The sequence below is a fragment of the Malaclemys terrapin genome, chromosome 4 (genome assembly GCF_027887155.1).
Source record: "Malaclemys terrapin pileata isolate rMalTer1 chromosome 4, rMalTer1.hap1, whole genome shotgun sequence".
Classification (NCBI taxonomy): domain Eukaryota; kingdom Metazoa; phylum Chordata; order Testudines; family Emydidae; genus Malaclemys; species Malaclemys terrapin.
This window is the reverse complement of record NC_071508.1, coordinates 82,101,571-82,119,165: the sequence shown is the minus strand read 5'-3', so window position 1 is coordinate 82,119,165 and position 17,595 is coordinate 82,101,571. Positions and strand designations below refer to the sequence as shown.

General features: G+C 40.7%; 1 protein-coding gene across 1 annotated transcript in view; it reads left to right on the top strand.

Moving 5' to 3' along the window:
• MYBPC3 (myosin binding protein C3) overlaps positions 1-16,640 on the top strand; it is a 122,407-nt gene extending 105,767 nt beyond the window's left edge. The window contains exons 29-34 of the mRNA XM_054026533.1: positions 7,552-7,691; positions 8,264-8,423; positions 8,985-9,121; positions 12,585-12,771; positions 14,728-14,770; positions 15,320-16,640. Of these exons, the coding sequence (XP_053882508.1) occupies positions 7,552-7,691; positions 8,264-8,423; positions 8,985-9,121; positions 12,585-12,771; positions 14,728-14,738 (635 nt within the window). The 3' untranslated portion in view covers positions 14,739-14,770; positions 15,320-16,640. The remainder of the gene's footprint in view (positions 1-7,551; positions 7,692-8,263; positions 8,424-8,984; positions 9,122-12,584; positions 12,772-14,727; positions 14,771-15,319) is intronic.
• The last annotated feature ends 955 nt before the right edge of the window (positions 16,641-17,595 follow it).

The window sequence follows — 17,595 nt, the reverse complement described above, 5'->3', positions numbered from 1 at the left end:
TTTAAAACTCAACATTTAAAATAGTGGAATTAGTATGTGTATCCTTCTGCACACAGAAGTAGAAAGTATGGATCCCAGCCCTGGTGGGCTTGTGCATGATTTTACCCAGGTAGGAAATATGAATCCAGGAATTAGTATGCTGGTGTCATGATCCTTCTACACCCAGGGGTTGTAAATGCAAAAAATCATGGGACCAGTATGTGTATTATTCTACTATTCCCAGAGTCAGAGAGGGGCGCTAATACATTAGTAGGAGGATTTCACTTTATTCAGGTTGTGAATTTATCCTAACTTTGTAAAATAATTCAGAGAATACTTGTCTAATACAATTATAGCAAACAGAGATGGAAAGACCTATTAGATCAGCTAAGGCCTTGTCTACATGGTGCATTAATCCACACCAGTGGGTGTAAATTTTGGAGCAGGTCATGGACTTACTGGCCTTTGTGGACCCTGCTGGCACGTATGAAAAGCTCCCTAGTGCACGTTAGTGTAATTCTTCACAGGACTACCTGAACATACACTAGGGAAGGTTTAGTAGGTGCCAGCAGTGTCCACAAATCCAGTTAGTACACAACACACTAATGGTATACTAGGATTTACAACTCTCTGGTGCAGATTAACATACTAAATAATGCGAATACTAATAATTCAAAATAATATTTTATCTTTGCTATTAACCATCTGCAAATATTTTAAGAGTAAAATGTTGCTTAGTCACATTATACACATTTTGCTCTTCTAGGAGGAAAGGTTAAATCACTTCCTTCAGACCTGATCATTTTTGTTCTCCTCCTTAAATTTCCTCTAATTTGTTAATATCTTTCTGGGAATGTGTAATTTTATTGAATGTTATTATTTAATATAATTTCTGACCGTTTAGAATTGAGAATATGGAGCTTATTGCATATTGTTGAAAATTTTAAAATATATATAGGATAAAGATGGCAAGAGTGAGCACCTAATGGTTCTAGACACAAAGGACCTAAGGCATGCTCTGGTCCTGTACAGCAATACTAAGTATTTTCCTTTCAATGTTTGGTACATCTCATACCATAAAAATGACTTTACATGTAAAAATATATATAAGTTGCCAGAGAACCATTTCCCACAGAAACTTAATGGCTGATAAAGTGTGAGTAATGTTATTACACTTATTAAGATGTACCAGGCCTGCAGGACTGGTGTAAGTTTTCTAAATTGTTAGGTAGATAGCTTTGCCACAACATTAGATAAATTTCAGTTAATCTCCTAATAACAAAGCGCTTGGATACTCGCAGAGCATTCTGCAGCCAAAGCATGCATTTTAATTACTGACTCAGCCCCTCATTCATCAGAGCTGCCCTCTGTCAACAGCACCTTCTGCTCTCCAGATTTGTATGTTCTTGGCAGGAGAGAAATGTGGGAGAAACAGGCAGGCTGTTTTTTATTGACGGCAGTGCTACAATTGCTATGTAACAGCACGCATAGGTCAGCTGGAAGGGCGAGAGCCTAACCTGGCTGTCAAAGAACCAATACATCAAATCACTGATCCTTTGCTAAATCAGTTAATCAGCTAAGCTTCCTTGACAGATGTCTACTTGCTGAGGGATTAATGCCTATAGCCTCATGTGCTCTTACCTTTTTGAGGACTGGGGTGAGGAAGCAGGCAACCAAAAACAGGACTGTCCTGAAGTAAGTCCCTTTCATCCCCAAAGAGAAGAAAAAGAACTATACACTCTCAAGCTGTTTGAAGCGGCTCTGGAGTGTGAGTAGCAACTTCAGGCAGACTTAAGAAGCAGAGCACAAACCCCAAACTGACTGGGAGATCTATACTTAGATTTCAGCAACCAAGTATGGACTCCTCAAGCACTGTAACAGCCTTAACACAGAGTCACAGAGAGTCCACTTGGGTACTTTGGTCTATATTGACACGCAGGGCCGGCTCTGGCTTTTTTGCCGCCCCAGGCAAAAAAGCCTCTGGCCGCCCCTCCCCCCCAGCGTGGCAGGGGAGGGTGGTGAGCCCCGGCCGTAGCCCTGCTCTCCCCGGCAGCCAGAACACCGCGCCACCCCCATCCAGGTGCCACCCCAAGCACAAGCTTGGTGGGCTGGTGCCTGGAGCCGGCCCTGTTGCCAGGTAAGCCTGCCTTTGTGATACATGGGCCCTTACACCAAAAATCACAATAATATTCAAGTTACTCCCAGTCCCAAAGGACCAGTCACTTATCCCAAGCCAATTGCACCTTAGATCTTCCACCCAAGAAAACACTTGAAGCCAATCCTATAATACATTAAAGGATTTATTACAAGGTTAAAGCAGGTAAACACACATACACAAATGAGTTATAGTCTTAAGTTCAAAGGATGGTAGAAGCTTCTATCATAAGCAAATTCTTTAAGTCCTTTATGGCTAACCAGGCCAAGCACTGACAATCCCGAGCTTATGCTTAGAAATCTTGCCCTCTCAAAGTCCAAGCGGCATAGAGACCCAATTGACCCAGTTTCTTCTTGTCAGGAATTTTTATTCCCTTCCCCAATAGTTCAAGTTCATGGGACAGGTCCTTGTACACTTCTCTTCATGGACGGGGAGGTGGGGGTGGGGAGCAGCAATCCACAAAGTCTTTTTTCAGGACCTAGCATCTTTGGTAGGAATCCGGACTTTACATTAATGTAATGCTTCTTTCCTATTTGGTGAGTTACTGGACATGTCTATGCTACAAAATTAAGTCGACCTCACTTACATAAGGGTATAGCTGCTACAGTAATTACATCGCTGGTGCGAGTTTACACTCTGATCCTTATATTGGCAGTGAGCATCCTCACCAGGAGTGCTTATACCAAATGTGCTGTCAGTATGGGGCACTGTGGGACAGTTTCTGAATGCCAATAAAAGTTGATGTAAGCAATGCAGTGTCTACAGTGACAATGCGTCGACCTAACTACATCGACATTGACTCTATGCCTCTTGCGGAATTGGACTTAAGTCAGCATAGTGGGGCAGTTACATCGGCAGGAGTGAAATTTAATGTAGACACTTACAAAATTAGGTCAACAAAAGCTGCTTTGCATTGACCTAGCTCTGTACTGTGGACCAGGCCATAGTTAATATGATCTTAAGGTATGCATTGTAAATCTCTAAGTGAGATAAATACATGGGGCATCCTACAGTCATTTCATAAAGTCTAGACACATTTTTATAAATTTAATACTATTTTAATAATACTAACACACAGATGAGCCAGACTGGTTTCCAGCTATGCATTCATCAGTGTTCAGTTGGGGCCTAAAGTCCTTGGCATGAGCTGGCACCTGGTCTGCCAGCATCACACACACTTCCTGCTATTAACACCAGCCCTTGGTGTCAAGATAGAAACAAAAGAGAAATTGTTTAGAATTTATTAATTTGTGTATATACAGATTAGAAATTATTCATTGTGTTCTAAAAAATATAACAGTCATCTGGTCCAATATTGTTAGGTACTGGTAGATTCACAAGTAGTGGGGTTGCTGTAGAGCAGGGTTTCTCAAACTGGGGTCGCCGCTTGTGTAGGGAAAGCCCCAGTAAGTCCCTCAGCCCGCACCGCTTCCAGCGGCTCCCATTGGCCCAGAGCAGCGATCCGTGGCCAGTAGGAGCCGCGATCAGACGAACCTGCGGACGGGGCAGGTAAACAAACCGGCCTGGCCCGCCAGGGGCTTTCCCTACACAAGCGGCGACCCCTGTTTGAAAAACCCTGCTGTAGAGGTTTTACTCACAGGCAGATACATAGGCATATGGTGTAGAATTGTTATATTCAAATAAGTATGGAGGTGTTATTCAATATAGAAATGACAGGCTGACATTTTTCTTGGTATAGCAGATTGCAAGATTAAAACTTCCAATCAAATATGACACATTTCCACATTCTGATGGGCAGTGCTGCTGCTCTCACTGTTTCTATGTTCTGTACTTCAGAAAGAAAGAAGAAAAAGAATTAAGGCAATCACTGATAGATGTGGAGGCGGAAGGCTCTTACTCTGAACTGCAGGTGTGAGCGAGGATGGAGAACAAGCAAAAGGGAAAGAGCAATGCCTTCATCCAATCTGCAACTCGGCTCCAAAGATTAGCAGCTGGAAATAGCTGGCTGTAATTGTTTTTGCCTTATTTCAGCATAGCCCTGGTGGCTCACGTATGCCTGTGAAGTGAGTTGGTATACTATGCTTTGGCACAGAAAGCCACAGCATAGCTAGCAATCCACTAAGGTTGGTTTAAGGGTTGGACTTATCACTATTCTGTAGAATATCATCCCTTACAGACTTCAATTACACAAAACAGTGTTCCACAGTATTGTCTTGTTTCACTTAGCCCCAATTCATCTTAATTCTGGCTCTGTCAATTTTTTGCCCTAATCTTTGCATCCCTAGGTATTTGTATTCATTACACAGAGTTGTAATCTTTATCCATTACATGATTAGTTGCAACTTCTCCCCTCAAACTGATTTTTGAGATGGCTATAAAAATGAAAGTCAGAACCTCTGTAGTAGCTGAACACATCACAAACACTGAATAAATCTTTCATGATACCCTGTGAGATAGCAGAAGTATCTATATTTTACAGAGCCTAGAAACTAAAATGGAAATACAGTTCTGTACTTTTACCAATCATTTCCCCAAAATTCCAGGAGCCTTTTTAGTTAAATTCATTTAGATGTATTTTCTACTCTGTGTCTGGAATGTGCACTTCAAATCATCACTTCACACTGCTCTTGAGGGTGTAGAAGTGTTACCAATAAACAGTTGGATCCATTTGAAAGCTCCAAATATAAATAACTCTTGACTCAGTGCTTTGTGATTCTTTTCTATTCATGGTAGTACAGAACTCTCATCTCTTGCTCAGCCGGGCAGTGAGGGGGCTAGAAAAGCATTCCATTTGTGTCAAAAGGAAAATGAAAACTTAAAATTAGGGATTGTCTGCATATTGCTGGCATTTAAAACAATGTATCATAATTTCCCTTAACAACTCTGTGTTTAGGTTAAGAAGGATGGAGGAAAGAATCAATCTTTATGGGACTTCCTGAGTGCTCCAGAGATAAAAGAGCAGTTTTCCATCACCGCACTCTGTTGTCTTGAAAGGAAGAAATGAAGCCATTTCAGCACTTTACAATGGATTCCTGCTGTCACTTAGGCAGGACAGTAGCATAGGTGCTAGAACTAGGCGTGCAATCCCCTGGCTTGAAATGGTTTCCATTATATACAGGGTTTACAGTTTGATCCAATGGCTCTCAGCACCCCCACTATAAAAATTGTTCCAGCACCCCTGGACAATAGAATGATCTATATAGAAATGCCACAGAGAGATCCAGAAATAAGAGCAAGTACTTTCTGCAGTTTACAGGCAGGAGGTGATGATCCTTCAGTGCTACCTTGGTTCTGACTTGGCCTTAAACCCAGGTTGGAGGGATGCAGAATATTGGTGATAGAAACTAGCTGCAGGCTGCCTCCAAAACACACCTAAGTTAATTTGCTCAAAAAATGAGAGGTCAATCAACAAGCAGTAGTTTGTGAAATCTAAGTTAAATATAAATAGACCAGATTGTGGTATGCTTTAAGGTGGATGGTAACTTTCTCTCATCAAAGGTGGTGTGGAGTTGACAATCTCTAAGAATCCACACATGTCTTTAACGAGCCCTTGATGGGCATAGATCAATTGTCAGTAGTGAATCAGATTTCTTCCAGCAGTCCTATAATTTCTTGCTATGTGAATGAGCTAAATTCATTGGAAGGGGAAAGGTGTTTTAAGGCTCATGAATAGCTGCTGGTGTCCTGATCTTATAATGTTGACAGCTCATTGAAAGGTGCTTGTTGCTGAGATACGAGGAAGCAGTTTGCATTAACAAGGTGGCTCACAGTCTGGAAAATTTTACAGGGTATTACTTGTAAAGTTGATGATATATTAGCTACAGTAGAGAAAAATCTTGTGCTGGAGTTTAACTGCCAGTTTTCTATCAGTGTCATTTGTTTCCTTTCCTACTGCTCCACCTTATCAGAAACCAACAGTGATCTGCTGGGATGAATGCAAGGGTGCTTTTAGGTACCAGCGTGGTCAACAGCAGAAGCCAGTGTACAAGGTCAAAGTCTCACGAGATCTTCCAGTTCTTGGTTCTTCAGTTGGGTATGGATTTCACTGAGGATGCTTCAGAAATTATCTGGGACTATGAGTTTATAGAACAGGGGCAGACTACTTATAAAACCTTCTTCCTGCATTATACCTAAGTTTTTATATCAATTTGAAGAAGGTTATAGTGGACTGCCCAAAATAAAGGTCAATCCTTCAATTTCCTTTGTCCACATCTAGACAGATGAGCCAGTCTAAGGTGTGACTGTGTTTTAGTCCTTCATGAGGCACCTGATTATATCATGGGGAGTCTGAGGGTGGACATGATAGTGGAAAAGCCGGATGCCATTCTGCACATTTTAAAAGTGGACAGGTTTGGGCTTCAAAGTATTTCCAACAGGAGCAAATTCCAGAGACAAAGCCCTCCCCTACTGGCTTCCAGCTCCCGCAAACTTCATCCTTGTGAAAGATAGCTGAAGTGATACAGATAGCAAAGAGGAAATGGGGCTCTCTAAGATAACAAGAACCTGGGCCATAAAGGGGTTTGTAGAAAATCAGCATCTTGAATTTCACCCAGAAGTGACTGTCCACTATGGAAGAGAGAAACGCACAGGTGTAGCATGCTCATGGTAGCCCACCTCTAGCCAGAAGGTGGAGAACCTCATTTTGTACTAGTCAAAACTTCTTGGCTAGCTCTAAAGAGTGCATTGCACTCATCTAACCTAGAGGTATAAACAAGGCACAGAAACATGGTGAAGAAAGCATATTAAAGTACTTATCCTCTTGATCAGCCATGGATGAAAAAGTATTTGCTATCACTGATGAATGTAGTCTGGTGCAGTGATGAATCTAATAAGACCCAAGAGAATGAACCAGTTTAACAGTACGTGGGCAGACACCCTCAATCAAGAGACAGGTTAAAGGTTCTCAAAATGTTTCTCTCTGCCAATCCACATCAACTCAATCTTATTTGGAGTGAGTTAAACCCATCCAAATCACACTCTCTGGCTGACATTAGGACAGCATGGATACGACTGAATACTTCTGAAGGCAAGAAATAGATCTAAGTACTGTCTGCAAACTGATAACACTGTAGCCATTATATCACAATGTTTCACCAGTTTTATATAGACTGTGTAAAAGAGCAGTGACAAAACTCAGTCTTGTGGGAGTCAGCTGAGAGAAAAAGAAGTCACCCACCCTTAGCCTCTGAAAGAAATGTGTGGACCCATTCTATGGATCCAAGGAGTTTAAGGATTTTGAATGCTAGAGTTGGCCTGTCACTGCCTTTTCACTGACGTTCCCAGAGACAGGAGGTTAGAGACTTGGCAACGTTCAAGTAGAACACTGGTTTCTTCAACAAGGATAATTGGGATAATTACACAACTTAGTAACAATTTTTTTCCTGCTTGGAAGGAAATGCTGAAGATCAAAGATCCTGAAACAAGAACTGAGTTTGTCTGACTTGTTTCCTCTATAGACAAACCTGGTCCACCTCAGAATGTGAAAATCATAGATGTGTGGGGATTCAATGTTGCTCTGGAGTGGAAACCACCCCAAGATGATGGCAATGCGCAGATCTCAGGGTACACAATCCAGAAGGCTGACAAAAAGACAATGGTGAGAGACACTGAGGCTTGCCAATAATTTCTAAAGTCACTGAAATTGGGCGGGATGAATAGGGCCAGGTAGAGCATGGAAGTAGGATGCTGAATCAGAAATTACATATTCACTTTCAGGGCTTGTGTCAATTGACATGATTTTTAATCTTGTTATGAACAGACATGTTGAAATTGAGTAGTCATGTTGATTTCATGTGATTATGGGCACTAAAGCGGTCTCTGAAGACTTAGGAAGACAGACCTACAGTAGTTTACAAAGTTTTATATGCAATAAGCATAAGGGATAGAAACTTGTGTGTTTTATGCAAGTACATATACAATTTTGTGCCAGAATGAAAATCAAAGAAAGAAAATAGGTAAGGTTTTAATTTCCCTTAAAGGAATCTGTGTGCTATCACTTACTCTATCAGGAATTGTTATCCATTCCCAAAGTCATTGCTGCTTGGTAGGCAGTCTTCTTCACTAATACTGACAAGGAAGGTCTGCATACCACAACTAGCACCATCTCTGACCCTTTAAACCTTTTTCAAGATGTTAGAAAAAGTAAACTAATGTACAATCTCATTATAGGAATGGTACACTGTTTTTGACCACTATCGACGCACCAACTGTGTAGTGTCAGACCTGATTATGGGGAATGAGTATTATTTCCGTGTCTTCAGTGAAAATTTGTGTGGACTGAGTGAAACTGCTGCAACAACTAAAACTCCTGCCTACATACAAAAGACAGGTAATACACATTCTTCAAAACAAAGGTCACAAAAGAGGACTCATGGATAAGCCACAGTTAGCAAGTTGAGTAATGCATTATAGACAGGAGAGTACAGAATTACTGGCATAGGAGCAGAGACTTTTTCATTACTTAATACTGGGCACTTACAGCTTCTAATCTTTTAGACTCTTTATCAATTAGACTCATATATTTCTTTATTTTCAGCCACAAGAATTGTGAGTCAGGCCCCCAGAAGTAATTAAATTAAACGAATTTTGGGGTTCTTATCTTCTGGGTTTTGAATCTTTAGAGTTCATGCTTTCAAGCTTTTCCATACAACCATTAAGGCTAGAAACTTATTTTTTAAATGAAAACAAAGTCTCACATAATCCTAGGACTCCAGGAGCTAGGGCTTTTAGGAAAAAATACCTCATTAAATCCCAAATGTTTGCAACACTGATGTTTTAACACTACTGTTTTCCTAAAACAGCATAGATAAAATAAAATTACAAGTAGATTGTATTGACTAGGCAAGATTTAAGACAAAATTCTTACTAGATTTCTCTGTTTGAATTGCAGGCGCCATTTATAAACCACCCAGTTACAAAGAGCATGACTTCTCTGAAGCCCCCAAATTCACTCACCCCTTAGTAAGCCGTTCTGTGATCTCTGGATACAATGCTACACTCAGCTGTGCTGTAAGAGGAAGCCCTAAGGTACAGATTACACTAGTTTTCAATCTACATAATTGTGACAAGTCAAAAGCCTACTATAACTACCCTAAAATCCATGCCAGCTTCATGTAATTACACTGTTCTAATTACTGATCTACATTATAGGACACCAATCCCAATCCATACTATCCGTCCACACCCTAGAAGTAAATAGTGTTCCTGTGAAAAACCCAACCACCAACAAAAGCAATACAGTGATACAGCATGAAACCTAAGTTTTTAAATGCCCAAGTCAGGAAGTTGAAAATTACAGTTGGCATAGCAATGTTAACTCTGGCCCCTTTCCATGTATATATTATAATTGGATCTTTCAGCCCACAAAGGACAACGCAACATACTAATCACTTAATAGAATGCAAAGGAAATACATCTTTTTCTATTGCCTACAGTGCACCTATGTAACTTTGTGTGTTTCTGAATGCATATTGTGTGATCAAGTAGTAAAATACCCTGCTGTAATTTGTATGCGCAAGGGGACAGCATTTAAAAAAACAAAAAAAAAACAAAACAAAAAACCACATCTCAGGCAGGGGACACTTTCTTCACTCAATTATTTGCTGAGCTCTATTCAGGGTGAACTATACTTCGTACCGTATTGATATGGATATTAGGAAAAAGCATCAGAATGAATCTAATCTTAGACGGTGGTTGATATTCTATCTCTGAAAGCAGGCTGAACGGGGCGAAAGGGCCTTAAAAATACACACTTAAAAAATTTACCATGCTAAATAATAATTGTTCCTCCTCTATCAACTAAAACTCATCTTGTATCCAATACACAACTGTTTCAGTTACCATTGATTTTCACTAACACCTCAGATTATGCTTTTTGTGGTTGTTAAATGAGTCAGTCATTTGAATCCCAGTTTGGATGATTCTCCCTCCCAAGTAAGCACAATTGATGCAAACCCTTGCTCATCCTGTCATCCCACAGTGCAAACAGTCACTCCAAAGTGGCTTCTCTAAGACACCTTTCTGCACCTGCAATGCCAATTGTGTGCTTGCCAGACAACACACACAAATGGCTCCATAAACACCGTACTGCTGTTCTGCATCTTTTTCAGAGGCAACACTTCCTGGTGATAGAGCTTTGACATTTTGGATAACTCTATACTATCAAAGATGTCTCAGATATAAAGTGCATTCCATGAACATGCTGCCACTAGGCAGAAGCCAATATTCATGCCCAGATAGCACTGTGACATGAGGTGGAATTTCAGAAAGAGCAAGACAGCTATTGACAAAAATATAAGGGTGGACAAAGTTGTTCAAGAACAGTAAAACTGCAGGTGTCATTAATATGATTCAGCATGACTAGTATGGATGCACAAGACTTTTCAAGCAGACAAGGCCAAAGACATACAATAACAAAATAGTAATAATAATACCTTTCATCAGTAGATCTCAAAGCTCTTTACAATGGAGATCAGTATCATTACTCTAATTTTACAGATGAGGACACTGAGGCCCAAGGCTACTAATTTTAAAAACAAAACAGATGCCACAAAGGTTTGGTTCTTACTGTTTAATCCTAGCGCTGCATTAAAGATTCCACTAGGTTTAGAGACCGAGGGTAAACACGGGTCACAGTGCAAGAAACATTATTTTCATTTAAATTTTTATTCCACCATCTTGGTTGCAAAAATAGAAGACCTTCTTTAGTCCCACACTGCAATCAGACACAAACATACCTGATTAGCTGCATATATGCAGCTATCAATACTATGCACTACAACTGACAGAGAGACTTTCCCTCCTGTACACACAGTGCTTCCCCTCCTGGGACCCAGGCAGCATGAAAGAGAAGGAGGAAGTAGAGGGGTGATATGCAGGGTGGAAGGAGGAGGAACAGGCTGGGGGATAGGAGTAGAAGTGGACAGGGACAGACTTGGGGGATTTGAGCAGAGGGGGACAGAGGCAGGGGAGATGGTAGGGGAGACAAGTAGAAGGAAACAGGGACAAAAGAATCTGTAACAGCCACAGAACACTCCCCTACAGAACCCAAAACTGAACTCAGGATTCCCAAGTCCCAAAATTCCTCTGTCCTCAGCAAACAGCTGGCAAACTCACTGATAAAATCTGTATCTCATCACGCCCCAGTGACTGACCCACAGTCTACCAGGAACTGAGATACCTCAAATGGTAGAGATCTGTGGTGAGGATTTAAAAGTGGAATCCTAGTGGTAAACCACATATGGATTAATATGGTTCCAGATGGAGCTTGTTTTTTTTCCTTTTGCTTTTTTAAAAACCTAGGAAATTACATGAAAGATAAACTATGTTTAAAGATTGTAAAGATTCAACCCAAAAGCTAGGAAATGTCAGAACTCAGACTGACTACGCAACCTTAATTCAGCACTCTTATGTTTATACATTTTTACAGCCTTTAATTATGTGATCACATACTTTTTTCCTACAAGACCTCTGCCTCATTCAGTGCACAAGATGGATGGTGCTAAGGGTTTTGTAGTAAACAAGTCTGTTTTCTGCAGGAAATTGGAAAGGGTATAGTGAATGAGGCAGCAACTTCAGGAGGATGATCTTGTAGTTAAAATACCTGAATACCATGATGGAGAGCTGAATTCTACCCTTTCATCTACCCTCCATAGTTAACCACTAGTTTCATAGTTTGTGTGTTCCTCCTTTTCCGGATGCCCAACTTGAGATACCAGGGGCCTGATTTGCATAAGTGCTGATCACTTTAAACTGAAGTCAATTGGAGCTGTGCTTTAACATGATACGAAGTGCTAATTATGCTGAAAAAAAAACCCAGTCCCTAGATCTCTCAAGTTAGGCAAAATTAGCAGACCTTACAATTTTGGTCTGAAATATCTCTGACTCAGTTCCCCATCTGTAAATGGAACTAATACACCTCTACCCTGATATAATTCGACCCAACATAACACGAATTCAGATATAACGCAGTAAAGCAGCGCTATGGGGGGCGGGGCTGCGTGCTCCGGCGGATCAAAGCAAGTTCGATATAACACGGTTTCACCTACAACACGGTAAGATTTTTTGGCTCCTAAGGACAGCGTTATATCGGGGTAGGGGTTTACCACCATATCATCTCGCAGGCATGCTGTGCGGATAAATCCATTCATGTTTGTAAAGCACTCAGATGTTATGGGGATGAGCACCCAAAAAAAGCCCATGAGGAAATTAATAATTCTGTAGTCAGTGCAGGGTTTGGATAGTGTGCAGTAAACAAGATACAGAGCCACACACTGAATGAAGATCAAAAGAAATATTGAATAGCTACATTATCTATTTTCTGAGCATTGTCCATCTTATGTAGTGAATGAGTCGGGGTCCCATGAAAACAACAGTATGTAATCATGTAATTAAAAATAGTATCATAATGCACTCAACGGGGCTCTATTAAGGTTGCACAGAGGCAGCCATAAATCTACAACTTCCTAACTTTTGTTTTTATGTTCTTCAGCCAAAGATATTCTGGTACAAGAACAAAGCGGATCTCTCTGGAGATGCCAAGTATCGTATGTTCAGTAAGCAAGGGGTATTGACCCTGGAGATCCGAAAGCCCAGTCCCTTTGATGGAGGCTTTTACACCTGTAAAGCTGTGAATGAATGTGGTGAAGCTGAAATAGAGTGCAGATTGGATGTTAGAGGTAACCAGATTTCTGTAGACAATATTCTCCTTTAAATGAATGGATAATTAATTTCTCCAAAAACCATAGCTTCCCTTTAAGCAAAAATTGTTGATATAGGGGTGGGGGTGGCAGAAGCTAAAGTTCATTGAATAAGTGAATGTCTCCATAGGAACAGGTGAAAATATGGTAGAATTCTGTGGTAGAACTGTGTTATATGTTAGGTACTATAGGACAAGAAGGCAGGAAGCTATTAAGCTCCCATAGTTGTTAATATTCCAGAAGAAGGCATAAGACATTGGCAGGGGCGGCTCTGTTTTTTTTGCTGCCCCAAGCACGGCAGTCAGGCGGCCTTTGGCGGCATCCCTGCGGACGGTCACGTGGATTCGGCGGCATTTATGCAGGTGATCTGCCAGTCCCGCGACTTCGGTGTACCCGCCACCGAATTGCCGCCAAAACCTGACTGCCGTCCTCACAGCCACTGGCAGGCCGTCCCCCAGGCACGCACTTGCTGCGCTGGCGCCTGGAGCCGCCCCTGGACATTGGAATGAATGTCACAATCTGAATTAATAAACAGTATGCTGTGGACAACAGCACTGTCCCATAGACCAGGGGTTCTCAAACTTCATTGCACCGCGACCAACTTCTGACAACAAAAATAACTAGATAACCCCAGGAAGGGGGACCAAAGCCTGAGCCCGCCCGAGCCCTGCAGGGGGGCGCCAAAGCTGAAGCCTGAGCCCCACCACCCTGGGCAGGGGACCAAAGCCGAAGCCCAGGGCTGAAGCCAAAGCCTGAGCTCCACCGCCCAGCGCTGACGCCCTTGGGCTTTGGCCCCAGGCGGTGGGGCTCGGGCTTCGGCCCCGGTCCCCAGCAAGTCTAACATCAGCCCTAGCAACCCCATTAAAACAGGGTCACGACCCACAGTTTGAGAACCGCTGCTATGGACAATATTCTACATTTCAAAACTGAAATTCCTGAGACTCAAAAGTGATGAGATACGATAGCTGTCAAAAATATGTAAATATAAGGCCTGTTACTTTACAAGCAATTATAAAAGAGGATATTGATCACTTATTTTCACGACTAGCTGAAGTCAGACAAACGCTTACACTGCAAAAGGGAACATTTTAGGCTAAATATTGTTAGAAAAACCATAATAAGAGTTATAAAGTACTATGAGCATGCATGATGCTTTGCATACAATAGAATAGTGTAGAATAGCTATTGGTGGAGATGTGCCTTCTGTACAAGGAGACTGACTTCTTCCAATCCAAATGGTATTACATCATTCAAAATTGTTGTGTACAAACAAAAAAGCTAGAAAAAATATGGTGCAATTATGTTCCAATATAAGGACAAAAACTTGGTAATCTGAATACAATAGCAACAAGAAGAACAGGAGTACTTGTGGCACCTTAGAGACTAACAAATTTATTAGAGCATAGTTGCCACAAGTACTCCTGTTCTTCTTTTTGCGGATACAGACTAACACGGCTGTTACTCTGAAAAATAGCAACAAGAGTAACTGTAGTTCATCTCAACGGAGAAAGTAATTACAGTGTTCTTTTAAAAACTAATAATAATATGGCCCAAGAAGAAAAAGGTGGTATATGGCCGCTAGAGAGAAGGTCACTCTCTTCACAGGTAGTTGCAGTAGAAAGCATTTTAGTGACAGAACATTTGAAAATGAATGCACATGACCGAGTTAAATGTTTGGAGGCATATAAGAGGAGTACTCCCTGTTAAATATGGAAAAAAATATAGTAATTGAAATTTGAAGTCCTCTTTTTCTTGGAGTCTGTCTTGGGCATATTAAGTCTCCCCATGATTGTACGGGAGAAAATTACCACTGTAAAATTCTCTCTCTCTCTTCCCCCATCCTCTTTTTAAGCTTTAATTAGTGTCGTGTCTTAATTTTGCAGTTCAGCTTCTATGGTGTGTCTCACTGTCTCTTAATTCTTTTACCTCCTCCAGCACCTCAGTAAAACTCTAAACCTTAGTTCATCAGCAATTCCAGGTATGAATCAAAATGACTTAAGGAAAATATTTAGTTAGCATACGGTAAAATAATGATGAATAATAGCTGGGTAGATAGAAAACTGGTCCATGAAGAGCCATTTATGAAAATCCACAGTTTATGGGTCAATCAATAAGATTTTTTTTTTTTTTTTAAATCACTGCATTTAAATCGTATTCCTGCAAAGTGCCTTTTTTGGACTCCCATTCAAGTTAAAAGGCATTGAAGGCTCTCCTGCCCCTCACAGGCTTAAACAATTTGTAAGGCTAATGGAATGATCCTACTGGAGCATTCCCTTTTAAATTCACTGAAAGTTGTTTGTGTAGGAGAACCACTGCTGTGGTTTGATGTGCACCATTAATTACTACAAGGCTAATTTGTAACACAGTGTCTGGATTTAGTAGTTTAAGAATCATGTTAAGTTTAAATTGTTGTTCATACATATATCTGAAAGTGTACAATGCACTTTATGATAACCATTTTATTTTTAAAAAAGTTTAAAAATCAAACTTTTTTGTGACCAACCTCTCTTTCCTCTTTCTGTCTCAGGTGGTGTTGGGGCTGGAATTTGAAAAGAAGGAAAGGAAAAAAGAAAAAAAAAATGAACAACGGGTAGACCCACCCAAAGCTCTGCTCATCTTTAAGTGTCATTTAATGGGGGAGAAAGATGTCCTATTTAGCTACACAGTTTCACATATTTCCCTTCTCAGAATTTTGGAAGTGTTATTGTCCCCAATAACCATGCAGGGGAAATTGGAATATTTTCCCCATTAACACTAGAGATTCTCCTTTAGGACAGAAACATTAAAGCTAAATGCAAAACTGATCCCCCACCCCTCAGGTATGAAGTGAGCACAAACACTAACATCAACTCTCCAATGCTAAAATAAATCCTCTCTTTTTCCTCTGTGTCACTTTCAGAATTCTAAAATTCCTGATGGGATACTTGTATTGCCCAGAAATATTACAGATAGGAAAATCCTAGCAGGTCATTTGTTCTAGTGCTTCAACTTTATCATCCCACAGGACCCTAGATAAAAGAGACCTCACAGGGGTCTCTTTCCTCTTCCAACCTCCAACACCTGATTCTCAAAATGTTTACGTCTGTGGACTCAGGAAGGCCTCTACAGATCCCAGCTTGTCCACGGAACATTATTTGAGAATATCTGGTCTAGGCTATCGCACTGCTTGCTGTACATAAGATAGTCCCTGCTACCTATTCACTAATCATCTTCTGGTTTGGTAAATTACACTAGCATGAACTCCTGTTTTTCAGATGTTACTACAACACATCATGGAAGAACTCAAAATTCAAAACTAGCTTTCTGTCTCAGGAGAGATGTTGAAAAATGCAGTCAGGAAGTAAAGCACACAAGACTATTTCAAACCACAAAGCTTATGATGAATTCAGCAAAAGCTTATTTTAATTTTGTATCATTTGTGGTTTTTCAAAGTTTATAAACTATTTTTACATGTTTTTCCAGACAGTTATGTTCTTCAGATAGGTTTTTGAATTTGTTAAAAAAAACACACACACACACCCTCTTGCTCCAGCAGAGTCTCCTGCTTCTAACTTGCTAGTTTTCACTGTGTAATCTTTTTCAGCTTATAGTGGTAATTAGAAGTCCCTGACTTGGTATTACTCTCCTTTTACACTGGCGTGAAAAAGAGAAGGCAGGGAGAGGAAACCCATCCAGGAAGTGAGGCTTTATCAAAAGAACTACATCAGTTTCTTCATATTAATACTCAGTGCTCCTGTTCTCCCCTCTAAGATGTACTGCTCTTGATGGATGGGTATTTCTGACTCAGCAGATTGACTGTACTACACTGTGAAGTGCATCTTCATAATAAAGGTACCTGTGCAGTGACAGCTGGATTCAGCAGTATTTTATTCACATATCAGAACATGGAGGGATGTATAAGCAACCACAATTCCCCTAAAACAAGAGATGCTTTTATGATATCTCCTATGAACTTTATTACTAGTTGTTGGAGTTAGAAAACTTCAATTAAAAATATTATACAAAAATATTTACATTTTCCCATTTTCTGACCAGCTTTCTTATTTATCTGAATCTGCTAGATACCAGACATACAAATTGAGATATTCCATGTCTTAAAGAACTTACAAACTGAATGTAAAGTAGACTCAAACCATCACCTTTGGCAACCATATTGACAGCGTCTGTAGAAAAGAAAGGACTAAATTATAAACAGCAGCTTAACCTTTTAGCCTGAAAGAAGTCAAAGTGCTTTACAAACGGTGTTAATTAATATTTGAAAGCTGCTCTGAATTATTGTTTTGGAGTAGTAGTAAACTCATGCTATATTTTAACGCAAGATTAAAAAGAACTCACAAAACTAACTCATGGTCCTGAAGAAGATGGCACTTTCCCATTGAATTCTGCTGACTATACACATACTGATTTTATGAAAGACAAGGGGATGTTCACTCACTATGACAGCTCCATCAGCAGTGGCAAGAAATGCATTTCCCTTGACACTTTCATCAGAGATGTGTTTGTACTGTGACAAAGTTCCTCCTTTATCTTGGTGGGTCCTGCGCTTATTGGCGGATTTTCTTGCCTCAGAGATTCACCATGTGGGTTGGGGAACAGCCCAGAGACCTTCCCCTCTGGAAGAACCCACAGTCCATGTCAATTGGGAGGTTTGGGGGGAACCCAGGCCCACCCTCTACTCCAGGTTCCAGCCCAGGGCCCTATAGACTGCAGCTGTCTATAGAGCCTCCTGTAACAGCTGCATGACAGCTACAACTCCCTGGGCTACTTCCCCACGGCCTCCTCCAAACACCTTCCTTATTCTCA